Source organism: Heterodontus francisci, chromosome 4, assembly GCF_036365525.1.
Source record: "Heterodontus francisci isolate sHetFra1 chromosome 4, sHetFra1.hap1, whole genome shotgun sequence".
In the NCBI taxonomy this organism is placed as follows: Eukaryota; Metazoa; Chordata; class Chondrichthyes; order Heterodontiformes; family Heterodontidae; genus Heterodontus; species Heterodontus francisci.
Window position 1 is genome coordinate 78,542,925 of NC_090374.1, and position 16,901 is coordinate 78,559,825.

Consider the following 16,901-nt stretch of genomic DNA (forward strand, 5'->3'; position numbering starts at 1 on the left):
TGCCCTGCCAGCCTTACTGTGTTTTACTTAACTAATTGTTTTCTGAATTAATTTTTAATTAATGCCTCTACTCATCAGTCACTTACATTACTAACTTAAACCCGAATACTGATCAACCTTACTACTTATAAACAAAACAGAAGATTCAACAGCTTCTTACTTTCCTTCTACTGGCATTTTTTTTATATAAGGAATTCATTATAAGGAAGCTAACTGAGCTAGTTAAAACTTATTTAAAAAAATCATTTTTTAAATTTGTTTTTCTAATCTCCACTTCTTTACACATACTCAGCAGCTCTTTACACACACACCCTAACAGCAGTTCCTCACCAACCAACTTACGGCTTTCCTTTGATGTTATTGCCCACTCCCCCACCTTCCCCTCAAACTCAGGGCTCATCTGGACTCCTCCTACAGATCCATTATCCGTTCCTCTCCGGGAAGGTAAATGGCGAAGGCCATGTACCTCAGGCTCTGTTTAACTGCTCTCTGGATATGGCTGATCTGTCACCCAATTCCATATACCAGCCTTTGCCCCATATCCCCAATACCTTTGGCTAACGAAAATCTATCCATTTCATATTTAAACTTAATAGATCTCGCATCAATTGCCGTTTGCAGCAAAGAATTCCAAACTTCTGCCACCCTGTGTGTGTAGAAGTCTTTCCTAATTTCACTCCAGAAAAATCTGGCTCTAATTTTTAAACTATGCCTCCTAGTCAGAGATTCCCCAACAGAAAGAAATAGTTTCTTCCAATCTACTCTATCTGTTCCCCTTAATATCTTAAAAACTTCCATCAAATCATCCCATAATCTACTAAAAACACATCTCAGTACTCCAGATGTGGTCTAACCAGGGCTTTGTGTAGCTGAAGCATGACTTCTACCCCTTTGTAGTCTAGTCCTCCAGTTATTCCATTAGCCTTTTTGATTATTTTCTGTACCTGTTGATGACAATTTAATGATGTGTGTCCCTGGACCCCCAAGTCTCTATGGCCCTCCACAGTTTCTAGCTTTTCACCATTGAGAAAGTACCCTGTTCTAGTTCTAACCTTTTATAGGTCAAAAACTCTTATTTGCCTACATTGAAATCCATTTGCCGCAGTTTTTGTCCGCGGATGTATATTGTACTTGGCTGTAACTCTTCCTTGCCGCGTGGTTTTGCCCTCAGCCATTTCTTTCAGTTTCAGGGATGAGAAATTTCTTCCGGTCCACCAAAGATTTCTATAATTGACGATCTGCCGCCTCTGCTGCTTTCAGTGAGTGAACACCCACTGGGAAATGTAGCCACCCCTGCTCTCCGGTCCCTATGGACCGAACTGTAATCTGGGATGACAACTCCCAGTGAGCACCGTGACCCCAGAGGTTAATGAGCAGAGGATCTCATGATAAAGTCGGCAGTCACAGTCAGCATGCTGATCAAAGCGAAGGTGAGCCCGAAGCTCGCGCCCTAGGCCCGGCAAGAGCTAGAGAGAGGTGGCCAGGGGGGAGTGGGAAGGCAGAGCGAGAGTCAGAGAGGGGGAGAAGCCAGGGAGGGAGAGAGTCACAGAAAGACGGGGGATGGAGAGAGACAGGGACACAGACACTGAGAGGGGGAGAAGCGAGGGAGAGAGAGAGAGCGGGGGGGGGGAGGGGCGAGGGAGAGAGAGAGAGCGGGGGGGGAGGGGCGAGGGAGAGAGAGAGAGCGGGGGGGAGGGGCGAGGGAGAGAGAGAGAGCGGGGGGGAGGGGCGAGGGAGAGAGAGAGAGCGGGGGGGAGGGGGAGGGACACAGAGCGGGGGAGGGACACAGAGCGGGGGAGGGACACAGAGCGGGGGAGGGACACAGAGCGGGGGAGGGACACAGAGCGGGGGAGGGAGAGGGACACAGAGTGGGAGAGAAACAGACACAGAGGGGGAGGGAGGGCGATCGCGATCACTCCTGACAGATGGACATCTGGTGTACTCTGCAGTCATTGACTACTAGTGCAAGCAAAACCAATGCCAGGCATCTCACTAAATCAGTGTCCAACATCGCAAATTAATAAATTAGTCCTCATTCAAAGCTTGTTCACAAAAAAATGCACATTTTTTTTTGTTGATTTGAATAATAGTAGAACAAATTTCTAATGCCTTTGTCGTTCTGAACTTTGCTCACCGGCCCCCTATGTCAGACAAAATTTGTAATGTGGCCCCTCACGAAAAGGTTGACACTCCTGATTACACCCCGCAACCTCCTGTCTTAGAGGCAGGAATGCTATCCCTAAGTCAAAAGCTCACTTCTGACTGAAAGGTTTTGTGTTATCAATATTGTCAAATTTATGCTGCTTGTTCATGATATTAAGGAACTGTTCCACTGAGGTCATTGAAATTCTGCCATCATCTTTACATTTATTCAACAGATATTACCATCAGAAGGCCAACTTCAAGAGGAGCCATTCATATCAGATACAGGCTCAAGCATTTAAATATTGGATTTTAATAAGGGACCCCTACCTGAAGTGCTAAAAAAAAAAATTCAACTTAAAATTCACAAGAGATGTCTACATTTAAACCATGAGCAACTTTATTCATGAATAAGCAGTATATTATTTCCACTGCAACAAGTGTCATTTAAAAAACGGAAAAATTTACTGAAAAATTTATCAACTTGGGACTTTACGCGGATTGTGCTATCACGCAGATCCCTCTCACCCTTCCCTCAATCTCTTCCATAAACACAATGTTTTTCTCTGCTGTATATCCTGTACTTAAGTTGTCATTGTCGAATGGGTTTTGCAATTGTTTTGATCATCAACAAGCTGTTCCAAAAGTCTGTTTCTTGTCAAGAATACAAAACCTTCTATGTAACTTGGCTTCAAGGTCTATGATGAAAATACTGCTATGAAAAGTGAATACATTGTGTATAATTTTATAAACTCTCGATCTTAGCAGGGAATATCCATGTGATGTGTTCCCCATTGATTACTTATTGCTTCAGTTTCATGTGAAGTTAAGTGAAGAAATGACTGAAATTGCTTACTTTCGCCATTGTTTGATTTGTTCCGGGTTTGAGTACTCTTTCAAACACTCAGTGATGTGGTCGCCAATTTTAATCAGGCACTGCCTGGTGTGCTCTAGCTGCTCCTTTTCTGAGAGGCCCTTCTCAGGCCTGTCCAACTGTTTCAATGCCGCCTTTACAGGCCTCATCCTTTCTTTACACTGAGAGAAAACATAAGTAATAGGTTATAATGACTGACTCTTGAGTTATGGCAGTGCTGGACAAGACATAAAATTGTATTCCCCATATTTATATATTACAAACATGTGACAGGGCAACTCACTTTCACACGCGTGACTCATTTAAAAAGGGTCTAACACTTTGGGTTGACTTGGGACTTGATATGAAGCCGATTATACCAAGAGCAGCACAGTACCAGCCTGCATATTCAGCTGGTACAAAGCTTTAGAGTTGGTTCCCAGGCCGGTTCCAAGTGCCTGTCCTCAATTAAGTAACTAGTCTCTGGGAGCGACTTGACTCTTTCATAATTGAAGTCAATGAAGCAAGGAGGAGAAAAGTGGATCCAAATTGGCTGATTTCTACAAGGCTGCAACTTGATCATATTTTATTTGGGAAAGCATATACTGTTATTAATATCCTTTTCAACCAGAACTGGGAAGGGGAAGCATCAAACATTTTTGCACAGATCAATTAGCAAGCTCCACACTGCTCTTTGTAGAAGGAAAACAGTCTTCATAGCATAGTTAACCAAGTGCTGTATTTTGTAATAAATGCAGATGTCCTTTTGGATTGAGATACCTTGGACTAGCTGTAATATTCTGTACTCAATTTAACCAAGAGAGGGCACCTTTTGTGCTTGGCGCAGACCAAAATATTCTTGGGGTGCAGGCGATCCATCTAGGCCTCCTCCTGAAGTCCCCAGCATGACAGATGCCAGACTTCAGCCAATTTGATTCACTCCGCGTGATATCAAGAAATGACTGAAAGCACTAGATACTATAAAGGCTATGGGTCCTGACAATATTCCAGCAATAGTACTGAAGATCTGTGCTCCAGAACTTGCCGCACCCCTAGCCAAGCTGTTCCAGTACAGCTGCAACACTGGCATCTACCTGGCAATGTGGAAAATTGCCCCGATATGTCCTGTTCACAAAACGCAGGACAAGTCCAACCCGGCCAATTACCGCCCCAACAATCTCCTCTCGATCATCAGTAAAGTGATGCAAGGTATCGTCAACAGTGCTATCAAGTGGCACTTGCTTGGCAGTAACCTGCTCAGTGATGCTCAGTTTGGGTTCCGTCAGGGTCACTCAGCTCCTGACCTCACTACAGCCTTGGTTCAAACATGGACAAAAGAGCTGAACTCATGAAGTGAGGCAGCATTTGACCAAGTATGGCATCAAGGAACCCTAGCAAAACTGAAGTCAATGGGAATCAGGGGGAAAACTCTCTGCTGGTTGGAGTCATACCTAGCACAAAGGAAGATGGTTGTGGTTGTTGGAGGTCAATCATCTCAACTCCAGGACATCACTGCAGGAGTTCCTCAGGATAGTGTCCTAGGCCCAATCATCTTCAGCTGCTTCATCAATGACCTTCCTTCAATCATAAGGTCAGAAGTGGGGATGTTCGCTGATGATTGCACAATGTTCAGCACCATTCGCGACTCCTCAGATACTGAAGCAGTCCGTGTCCAGATGCAGCAAAACCTGAGCAATATCCAGGCTTGGGCTGATAAGTGGCAAGTAACATTCATGCCACACAAGTGCCAGGCAATGACCATCTCCAACAAGAGAGAATCTAACCATGTCCCCTTGACATTCAATGGCATTATGATTGCAGAATCCCCTATCAACATCCTAGGGGTTACCATTGACCAGAAACTGAACTGGAGTAGCCATACAAATACTGTGGCTACAAGAACAGGTCAGAGGCTAGGAATCCTGCAGCAAGTAACTCACCTCCTGACTCCCCAAAGCCTGCCCACCATTTACAAGTCACAAGACAGGAGTGTGATGGAATACTCTCCACTTGCCTGGATGGGTGCAGTTCCAACGATTCAAGAAGCTCGACACCATCCAGGACAAAGCAGCCCGTTAGATTGGCACCCCATCCACAAACATTCACTCCCTCTACCACCAAGTCACAGTGGCAGCAGTGTGTACCATCTACAAGATGCACTGCAGCAACGCACCAAGACTCCTTAGACAGCACCTTCCAAACACGCGACCTCGACAAACTAGAAGAACAAGGGCAGCAAATGCATGGGAACACCACCACCTGCAAATTTCCCACCAAGCTACACACCATCCTCACTTGGAACTATATCGCTGTTACTTCACTGTCGTTGGGTCAAAATCCTAGAACTCCCTTCCTAACAGCACTGTGGGTGTACCTACCTCACATGGACTGCAGCGGTTCAAGAAGGCAGCCCACCACCACCAAGGGCAATTAGGGATGGGCAATTAATGCTGGCCTAGCCAGTGATGCCCACATCCCATGTATGAATAAATAAAAAGAAAATAATATGGCTAGGTCACAGTTACCTCCCATGCCTAACTGCCAATACTAGAATCAGAGCACAGGAGGCCATGCAGTGCATCTTACCTGTGGCAGTTCTTTAAGCTATCCAAGTAGTCTAATTGCACTGCTCATTTCCTAAGCCCCTGCAGATTTTTCCTTTTCAAGTTTATATCTAATTGCCTTTTGAAAGTTACTATTGAATCTGCTTCGATTACTCTTCAGCGCTGTGCATTCCAGATCATTGTAACTTTTTTTTTTATTTAGAGATACAGCACTGAAACAGGCCCTTCGGCCCACCGAGTCTGTGCCGACCATCAACCACCCATTTATACTAACCCTACAGTAATCCCATATTCCCTACCTACACTAGGGGCAATTTACAATGGCCAATTCACCTATCACCTGCAAGTCTTTGGCGGTGGGAGGAAACCGGAGCACCCGGGGAAAACCCACGTGGTCACAGGGAGAACTTGCAAACTCCGCACAGGCAGTACCCAGAATTGAATCCGGGTCGCTGGAGCTGTGAGGCTGCAGTGCTAGCCACTGTGCCACCCTTAGAGCAGAGAAGGCTGAGGGAGGACCTGACTGAGGTATACAAAATTATGAGGGGCATAGCTGGAAGAAACTTTTTCCCTTAGCGGAGGTGTCAGTAACCAGGGCGCCGCCCCTAACGTGCTGTGTAAAAAATCTCCACCTGCCCTTCCCTATTTCTTTTGCCAATTATATTCCTAAATCAGTGTCCTCTGGTTACCAATGCTCCTGCCAGTGGAAAGTTTCTCATTTACTCTTCATAATAGGTCTCCCCCTAACCTTCTCGGCACTAAGGAGAACAACCCCGGCTTCTCTAGTTTCTCCACATAACTGAAGTTCCTCATCCCCGGTATTGCTCCAGTAAATCTTGGTTGTACCCTCTCCAAGAACTTGACATCCTTCCTAAAGTGTGGTGCCAGAATTGAGCACAATACTCCAGCTGAGGCCTAACCAATGATTTATCAAGGTTCAGCATAATGTCCTTGCTTTTGCACTATATACCTCTATTTATAAAGCCAAGGATCCCATTTTTCTAACTGCCCTATCAGCTTTTCCTGCCACCTTCAGAGATTTTCAAACACGAACGATATGCAAACTGCCAAGCATATTCCATTAACTAGCTGCAGCTGGAAACACAATTCTCACCAATTAAGCCAATCTTCAACTACGTAGTAACAGGAGTAAAAGGGAAAAGAAATGCCGAAGGGAATAGAATTAAACTAACACTGCTCATGGGACAACTGAGTGTCTTCATCTGGAACTCTAAGAAACAGCAAACCTTAACGTATCTTAAATGGTCAGCAGTGGCTATCAATACTTATACTTACAATGCTAAATGTGTTTTGATCAAGTTCTTCTGCCTCTTCTGTGATGGGAACTGGATCATTGCTTGCTGTAATATGAACTGGGATATCAGTCTTTTTCGGCTTCTCCTTCATCTCTGATTTAGCTTCAATTGCCTACATCAACCAGTTACCCATTAGTAGCAGCATTAGTCAAAAGAGAAATGCACAAAGTTCATAGAAATTACAGAAGAGGTTATTATTCATCCTTTGCACCTTTTAGCATTAATAGCTCTTCACTTGGAGATACCAACTTTTATTTCCCTCCTTTTCCTTGAATTCTTTTATATTTTTCAAATACATCCAATTCCATTCCATATTGGCCCAGATTTTGTGTTCAGCGGTACAATGGCAGTGCTCACCGCTGGCCTCAAAGAATGATGACCACAAAGATCTAACATTCTCTGTGGTGCGGATGTCCCCTTTCCTGACGTCGTTTTAAATCTGGCACCAAGTCAAAAGAGTCTCCAAGCATCCAGCAACAGTGATGTCCTCAAACAAGACAAGCAGTCTGTCACATTGAAGTATTCTCTCAAGTAGCAAACCAGGAAGTTAAAATGCACTGATTATCCTTCACTTTAAATTTTACTGGGAATGATATAAATTATTGAGACACACAATAAAAGCTGAAATATCTAAACTTTTAAAAAATATTTAAAAACCTGGAATTATCAGAATGGAAAAATTTGACATTACACAAAAGTAAAATTTGTTTTTCCAGGGCCAAAGAGGTTCTTTAGCAGTAATTATAACTTAATTTGTCATTAAAAACCCAACTACACCTCATGAAAGGTGCAATGTTTTCGGGGGCTTTCAACGGCAACATTACAATAAAAAAGGGCAAGTTCAGTGATTTCTAATTGATAGAAGTCTGTGGGGACTTCAACAGTATACTCTGGCAAAGCATAGAATCACTGACAGCAACTTCTGGATTTGCATGTCAGTTTCAGAAAGATGACGGCAAACGCTGACAGTTTTTCCGTCATCACGACCACAGAGTCTCGGCCGTTATGTTATAATCTTTGCAGTAAAGCATTTCATGATGCAAGGCTGATTTTTAAAATTTCACCTTCTATTTTGCTTAAATATTTTCATAGTTTTCATAGTTTTTTGCATGCATTATCCCCTAAATTTATCAGATGCCCTTTTGGGCAATAAAATGCTGGCCTAGCCAGCGATGGTCACACCCCATGATCAAATAAGAAAAACCTATTTATCCATGTATTGCCAGCCATTGATGCATCACCTTCTCAAGGGCAATCAGGGATGCCCTTGCCAACGGCGCCCACATCCCAGGAAAAAAAAAATTAAAAATTACTTCCAGTCAGTATGTATATAGCTTATACCGTTTCAATCCTGTATTTCAACATCTACTGACTGACCTGGCATTATTTCCAAACAATTAATGGGTGCTATGCCCTCTTTCACCCCATTTAAATGACCCAAGTCCAGACCAACAGCTTTATCTTTGATTTTTGTTAAATATCCATTTTCAATCTAAACCTAACTAAGTTGTGATCATTATTTCCAAGCAGTCGCCGATCTTTTGGTTGCTTGCTCTCCTTGTTGGACATGTTACAGCTTCATTAAAAAAATAGTTCTGGATGTATTCTTAAAAACCTTTCCCCATTTTCACCACAAACCTTTGTCTTGGCCCAGTCTACTTTAGGATAGTTAAAATACACCATTGTTAGAATCTTCTTACTGTTGTAAATGTATATAATTCTAGTTTCTTTCAGCTTACATTGGTCTATAATGTGCTCCCAATATGGTAACAGATCCCTTATTATTTCTGAACTCAACCTAGACAGACTCCAATAAAGGACCGTTCAATGAAGGGTCAACGACCCAAAATGTTAACTCTGTTTCGCGCTCTCAAAATGCTGCCTGACCTGCCGAGTATTTCCAGCATTTTTTGTTATTTCAGATATTCAGCATCTTCAGCATTTTGTTCGTGTCTTATCAGATTCCATCTCAACACAATCACCAATAAGAACTTGCCTGTCTTCAGCCGTAATTGTGTCTTAATTTAATAAAGCCACCCCATGCTCCCTTTTTTCCTTCATCTCCCCTAAAAATTTTAGATTCCTGACTTTACTTGGCTGAAGCCTAATTCCTGCCAAAGTGACACCATTTCTTCAACTTTATTTCTAATTTCTTTTACATTTGCAAATAAACACTTCAACACTGTCCATTTATACTCAATTTCCTTCTTTTTTTTCTATCCTTCATTATCCTCTTTAACCTGTTTCCTATTTGCCCTAAGGTATGTCTCTCCATACTCCACTTTGAGCGGAGATTGCTTTTCCCTTTCACTGCACTTATTGTTAATACCCGCGCCCCCACCCCACCAATACCAGCTGTTACTCTGCTGTATTTTATGACATGGAAATCGAACTACTATAAAATTGAGCGGTTAACTCAAACTCTCCAATTCGCATTTGCCGTTTGTGAAATTCCTACAATTCCACATTGTCCTGAAGCTACATCACTCTATTTGGAGGAATAAAACAGGTATGAAGGCGCAACATAGTGGTATACAATTCAACACAGCCAACATTGGACTATTTTCTTCAGGAAGTTAGTAAAATTGATTGAAATTTACTATTTAATGCAACTGTAACATTTACAGTAAAGCTTTGCAAACATCCACATCAACCATTTTGTTAAATATAATTTTACCTTCTCTTCTTTTATTTCTTTATCTTTAGAAACAGGTTCTTTATCTTTTTCCTCCTTTTCTTTCATTTCTTTCTTGACATCTTTCTCTTTTGCTTCTTTCTTTTCCTCCTTTTCTTTTTTGTCTTTTCTTGTTTCCTTTGGCTCTTTTTTGATTTCTTTCTCTTCAGCCTCTCTCTTGATTACAGTTTCTTGTTCTACTTTCTCTTCATTTTCTTTTTCTGTTTTCAATTTCTTTTTTGTGGGCTTTGTTCCTGCAGCATCATCCTATAAATAAAGAAAATTCAGTTCATCTAAAACTCTGCTGCACATATCCTATTCCACACCATGTCTCCTTGCCCTTTGCCCTTGCTAACGTACATTGACCTCTGGTCCCCAAAAAGCCTCCAATTTTAAATTCTCATCCTTTTATTTAATTATTTTCATAGCCTTGCCCATCGCTTATCAGCTCAGCACTAACAGGACAACAAATCTGCACATTGTTTGGCTTGGCTTGAGTGAGCAGCAGGGAGACAAATGGAATGGGTGACAAGAGTTCGTTGTTTCTGATGCCAACTAAACAAGATAACTTTGCTCTTGCTAATGCTTAGCTGGAGGAGGTTTGGGTTTGTCACTGTTAACGTCAGACAGGTCGTCAAATAGCACAGCAGACAGTTGTGGAATCGAGGGTGAAGATGGAGATGTAAAGCCAGTTAATAATCTTCCAGTTTAATTAAAAATACCATGATCTATTTGCAACAATCTTACCTTGATCTCTCCTTCTTCATCTGAACTTTTGACTGAAGGTGGTGGTGGTGATGAGTCACTTCTAACCTCTTCTATCTTCACTATTTTTACAGCTTTACTCCTTTTATTCCTGGGCTTCCTTTTCTTTGAATTAGCCTTTTTAAAATAAAGCACAAGACCAGCTTAAGCAAGTCAACTTCAACATGAATTCAATATATGCAAATTTAAAGCACTAGGATCGATCATCAGTGCTGTCATTACAATGATCAAATAATTAAATGCTTTTTATTACATGGCTTTCCAGGATTTTTTGGAATCACATTCTGTCCAATTTTCTGTGAAACCTGGAAATCAGTTGCCTTGAATGCATCCTGCAGCTGTTCACAATAACTGACAAATCACACTATTATACGCGAGGCCAAGTGTGTTACATATTGAAATAAAACAGGCGCCGAGGTGTGTGCTCATAAACATTTTCCAAATTAAGAAAGAACTGGAATTTAACAGCATTTCGGCATATCCTTAAGACATTTCAAGAGCTTCATAGCCACTTTATTAATTTTTGAAGTGCAATGACTGCTGTTGTGTAGCCAAATGCAAGTCAATTTAACTTAACACAATGTAAGCAATGCATTAAATGAATAACCAGTTAAACCAGCGTGTCAAATAGATTATGTGCCCAAGTCAAGAATGGGTTTAAACCACAAACTTCTGACTTAATAAAAAGTGCTATCAACAGAACCATGTGCATTAAAAGGAATACTTCACCCAAATTTCTGACATCTGATCTTGAAATTGTTGAAAATTTGGCACCCACCTTCACCATAATATTTTAGTTGGCACTGTATTTCTCCAATCACATAACTTTAATTAAAAAAGTGGAAAGATACCTGTACAATTACTGTTTGCTATTCCCTCTTATTCCTGTCATTTTATACATGAAAAGTATATGGAAACAACCTTGTGTTTATGACTGTCTCTGATGTGACATTGTGAATCCCCATTCCAGGAACAATGCAATTGAAGAGCACTGATCGCCCATTCCCAGGCTGAAACCATGGTGATGACCACTATATTGGAATCTGAGGTCACCGTACATGGAGAATTCCACACAAAAGGTCAGTTCCCAGCTTGCCTCTGATTAGCAGATCTTGAGCCACAGTGAAACAATGGGCTCAATTTTAATGTCCCGTGGTTCACCCATCAGGTGAGAACAGTGCATGGGATGGGTTAAAATCAAGCAAAGTGACTAGCCAAACTGAGGGTGCGCCGACCCCTGGAGCGGCAACTTTCAAGTTGGCCAAGGTTTCCACTACAGGCAGATAGGAGTCTAATTGAAATGCAAAACATTTTGGCCCGATCACATAATTGGTGTCACATTGCTGTTTTTACTGCATGCGGGGGAGGAGTGGTGGCAGGCAGAGAAATCTGGCACGAGACAGCAGAGTGGCCATCAGAGGCCAAAGTAAGTTCCATTTTTTTATTTTTGGAAAGATTCCTTGGGTGCCAGGAACAGCAGAGCAACAGGGGTGCTCCTTTGGGCCCTTCAAAGGAACCCTCCCTCCCCACCTTAATCTTCTCCCTCTTTCACTGGAATGACGGAGGTGGAGGGGCGACATGATAGAGGTTTACAAAGTTATGAGCGGCATGGACAGAGTGGATAGTCAGAAGCTTTTTCCCAGGGTGGAAGAGTCAGTTACTAGGGGACATAGGTTTAAGGTGCGAGGGGCAAAGTTTAGAGGGGATGTGCGAGGCAAGTTTTTTTACACAGAGGGTGGTGAGTGCCTGGAACTTGCTGCCAGGGGAGGTGGTGGAAGCAGATACTATAGCGACGTTTAAGAGACATCTTGACAAATATATGAATAGGAAGGGAATAGAGGGATATGGGCCCCGGAAGTGCAGAAGGTGTTAGTTTAGGCAGGCATCAAGATCGGCGCAGGCTTGGAGGGCCGAATGGCCTGTTCCTGTGCTGTTCTTTGTTCTGACTGGCATCGGCTATGCAACAATCCACCGCAATAAAAGTTGACTTGCAATCACACACATAGCTCTATAACACAGAAATCATACAATCAAGCAACGTTGTTCCCTTGTTGTCAAAATGCTGGAATTAACTTCCAAATCCCATCGTGGGAGCACAAACACTGCTGTGGCTTAAACAGAATGCCCACCAGCACCACCAGCTCATGCCAACTAGGGATGGACAATAAATGCAGCCTTGCCCACATCCCAAGAACGAATACAGACTTTCATTAGTCATCACAACACCTTTACTGGCTTCTAAAATAGAGTCATTGAGTTATACAGCACAGAAACAGGCCCTTCAGCCCATCGTGTCTGTGCCGGCCATCAAGCAACTATCTATTCTAATCCCATTTTCTAGCACTTGGCCCGTAGTCTTGTATGCTATGGCGTTTCAAGTGCTCATCTAAATACTTCAGAAATGTTGTGAGGGTTCCTGTCTCTACCACCTCTTCAGGCAGCGTGTTCCAGATTCCAACCACCCTCTGGGTGAAAGATTTTCCTCAAATCCCCTCTAAAGCTCCTGCCCCTTACCTTAAATCTATGCCCCCTGGTTACTGACACCTCCGTTAAGGGAAAAAGTTTCTTCCAGCTATGCCCCTCATAATTTTGTATACCTCAGTCAGGTCCTCCCTCAGCCTTCTCTGCTCTAAGGGTGGCACAGTGGCTAGCACTGCAGCCTCACAGCTCCAGCGACCCGGGTTCGATTCTGGGTACTGCCTGTGCGGAGTTTGCAAGTTCTCCCTGTAACCGTGTAGGTTTTTGCCGGGTGCTCCGGTTTCCTCCCACAGACAAAGACTTGCAGGTTGATAGGTAAATTGGCCATTATAAATTGCCCCTAGTATAGCAGGGGTGGTAGGGGAAGGTGGGGATGTGAGAGGGTAAGGGGATTAATATAGGATTAGTATAAATGGGTGGTTGATGGTCGGCACAGACTCGGTGGGCCGAAGGGCCTGTTTCAGTGCTGTATCCCTAAATAAATAAAAATAAATAAACCCTAGCCTTTCCAGTCTCTGTTCATAGCTGAAACGCTCCAGCCCGGGCAACATCCTGGTGAATCTCCTTTGCACCCTCTCCAGTGCAATCGCATCCTTCCTGTAGTGTGGTGACCAGAACTGTACATAGTACTCTAGCTGTGGCCTAATTAGCGTTTTATACAGCTCCGTCATAACCTCCTGCTCTTATATTCTATGCCTCAGCTAATAAAGGCAAGTATCCCATATGCCTTCCAAATCACCTAATCTACCTGTGCTGCTGCCTTCTATGGACAAGTACAACAAGGTCCCTCTGACCCTCTGTACTTCCTAGGGTCCGACCATCCATTGTATATTACCTTGTCTTGTTTGTCCTCCCAAAATGCATCACCTCACTTCTCAGGATTAAATTCCATTTGTCACTGCTCTGCCCATCTTACCAGCTCATCTATATTGTCCTGTAATCTAAGGCTTTCTTCCTCACTATTTACAACAGCACCAATTTTCGTGTCATCTGCAAATTTACTGATCATATCTCCTATATTCACGTCTAAATCATTAATGTACACTACAGCACCTATCCCTGTGGTACAACACTGGTCGCAGGCTTCCAATCGCAAAAACAACCCTCAACCATCACCCTCTGCCTCCTGCCACTAAGCCAATTTTGGATCCAATTTGCCAAATTGCTCTGGATTCCCTGGGCTCACCTTCTTAATCACCCTCCCATGTGGGACCTTATCAAAAGCCTTACTGAAGTCCATGTAGACTACATCAACTGCTTTACCCTCATCTACACATATGTCACCTCCTCGAAAAATTCAATCAAGTTTGTTAGACATGATCTCCCCCTGACAAAGCCATGCTGGCTATCCTTGATTAATCCCTGCCTCTCCAAGTGGAGATTAATCCTGTCCCTCAGAATTTTTTCCAATAGTTTACCAACCACTGATGGTAGTCTCACTGGCCTGTAATTATCTAGTTTATCCCTGCTACCCTTCTTGAATAATGGTAACACATTCGCTTCCTCCAGTCTTCTGGCACCTCTTCTGTGGCCAGAGAGGATTTGAAAATTTGTGTCAGAGCCCCTGCTATCTCCTCCCTTTCCTCACTTAACAGCCTGGGATGCATTCCATCTGGGCCTGGGGATTTATCCACTTTTAAGCCCGCTAAAATGTCCTCCTTTTCAATGCTGATTTGTTCGAGTGTATCACAATCCCCCTCCCTGATCTCTACACCTACATCGTCCTTCTCCATAGTAAACACAGATGAAAAGTAATCATTTAAAACCTCACCTACTCCTCCGGCTCCACACACAGATTGTCACTTTGGTCCCTAAAGGGCCCTAATAATGTACAAATCCACGAGGCAGGAAACAGTAAACACTACAATATATCATGTACCTCAGCAAGCCTTTGTGCCTCCTTCCTGGCCAGGTCTTTACTAAGTAATTTGATGAGGTAGTCAGCTCTGGTCTGCAATTGTTTGGCCTGAGGCTTCTTATCTGGATCATCAGGCAAAATCTTAAAGAGCAAGAAAATGTTGTTACAATTAACAAAAGCCAAAGAATATCAAACATTTTCCGAACTGGAAATGGCAGCAGGAGTTAAGCAGAAAAAAAAGCTATCCCTTTGCACAACTGGTCGAAATTAAAATTATTCTGCTTTTAACATGATAAACCACCTTCAAAGATGGCATCCTTAACCCAAACCAATTAAGTTTATTGCAAGACTTCACTTTCTTCCAACTATCCCTGTTTGACAGGGACAGCACAATGCTTTTTTTTTTACATTAACGCTACTTCTATTGTCCATTTTATATTAATCTTCCAAGAAACTGTGCTTTTATATTGTAGAACTGCTTTAAGCAGCTGATCTGGCCAAAAAATAAATCATCTATTTTTGCTACAAGGCGATTTTAACACCAACCAGGGCCAAAAAAAAACAACCAAGGCGGAGAGTCAGTAGAGGTATGATCTGGTTGGAAACCAAAAAACTCAAAAATTGATTAGTTTTCAGCAAAATATCCTGGAACAATTAAATCTAGTAGCTGGAAACAGATGTGCTCAAATGGATGTTGTAATTTTAGAAAAGTGGAGACATATAGATGACAAATGCATAGGCTTGTAAATGAAGTTAGGACCCAGGTTGAGATGTCTTATATCAACACCTTAGCAACATAGTTGTACCACAGAGGGAATGTTTAATTAAATGCAAGTTTAATTTATAATGATGACCACTTAGTAATACATATACAACTTTACAAGAGACCTAAATATGTGTAAATTATTTTGACCTTTTACAAAATAATTATGCATGCAAACTATCAAGTTGATTGACGTTCAAAGATCAATCTTGTACCTTGTGCGTTAAATTGAGGTCAGGGTCCATTTTAATCATTTCCCAGCTGCCATAGCCATATTCATAGATGCCTATTAAAAGATTGGAGTCGTCTTCCTTGTTCCACTCCACATCAAAGTGAGCTGCTTTAGTGTGACATGGGATGGTGTACCTTTGGGAGAAAGAAAAAATAAGTACATGAAATTGAAGTTAAGAGCAACACATTTGGTTGTGAATACCGAGCACGGTTGGTCCATTACTTTTTGATCAAAGGATTACTATGAATTTTATAACGGTTTCTGTAAATAATGTGTTCTCTGTAAAGTACCAAATAATGCCTACAAAACTACAATACTTTACAAATCTACATTTTAATGCTCTTTTCAGGATAGCCAGAAACAGTTATTTATTTTGTGTATGTGGTTTATGAGCAGGGAACATTTGAGCCTCTAACATTGTGTCATCTCAATGTATTATGAAAACTCAAAGCTGAGATCAATCTTACTATTTGTATATTTTTTCCATTTGTTCTCGGGGGGGGGGGGGGGAAGGAGAGTTAACACTGGCATGGCTGCCCATTCATAGTCACCCTGAGAAGATAGTGGGCTGGATTTTATCAGCTAGCCCCCAAAATGGTGACCTACGACATCGCGGAGCTGCTGCGATATTCAGCGCGGCAGATCATTTAAATGGCCGGGGGGGGGGGGGGACCGCCCCCACAATCACATGGAGGGGGCGGGCGGCCTGTCCCCAGCAACGGCGTCAGGCGCCAACTCTATTTTTTAAAGGGCTTCAAGCCCTACAATACAATTTAAATTTTTAAAGGGATAGTGTTAAAATAGATTTGAAAAAAATCAAAATAAATGTTTCCAGCCCCTCTCCACCCCCCCAATAACCATATAATTAATTCCTTGCCCTCTCCCACCAACACCCCCCCCGCCACCCGAAATACTTACCTTGTGCACTTGAACTTTCCCCTCCCCAAAGTTCATACACTATGCACGTCACGACCCCTGATTTTGGGGGGGGGGGGGGGGGGGGTAAAATCCAACCCAATGAACCTTCTCTGTGAACCACTGCAGTCTATGTGGTCAAGGTATTCCCCCAATGCTGTTAGGTAGTGAGTTCTAGGATCCTGACCCAGTGATGATGAAGGAATGGCGATGTATGTTGTGATGAAAGGTCACCGAGCTGAAATGTTAACTCTGTTTTTCTCTCCACAAATGCTGCCAGATCTGTTAAGCATTTCCAGCATTTTCTGTTTTTTATTTCAGAATTCCAGCATCTGCAGTAT

General features: G+C 42.5%; 1 protein-coding gene across 3 annotated transcripts in view; it reads right to left on the bottom strand.

The window, feature by feature from the left end:
• The window catches only part of chd1 (chromodomain helicase DNA binding protein 1), a 211,756-nt gene that overhangs the window by 13,868 nt on the left and 180,987 nt on the right, over window positions 1-16,901 (bottom strand). For all 3 annotated transcript variants that reach the window (XM_068029758.1, XM_068029756.1, XM_068029757.1), the window contains exons 28-33: window positions 15,629-15,779; window positions 14,672-14,791; window positions 10,297-10,431; window positions 9,553-9,816; window positions 6,856-6,987; window positions 2,999-3,177 (exon numbers count right to left, since the gene is read on the bottom strand). In XM_068029758.1, coding sequence (XP_067885859.1) covers window positions 2,999-3,177; window positions 6,856-6,987; window positions 9,553-9,816; window positions 10,297-10,431; window positions 14,672-14,791; window positions 15,629-15,779 — 981 coding nt within the window. The remainder of the gene's footprint in view (window positions 1-2,998; window positions 3,178-6,855; window positions 6,988-9,552; window positions 9,817-10,296; window positions 10,432-14,671; window positions 14,792-15,628; window positions 15,780-16,901) is intronic.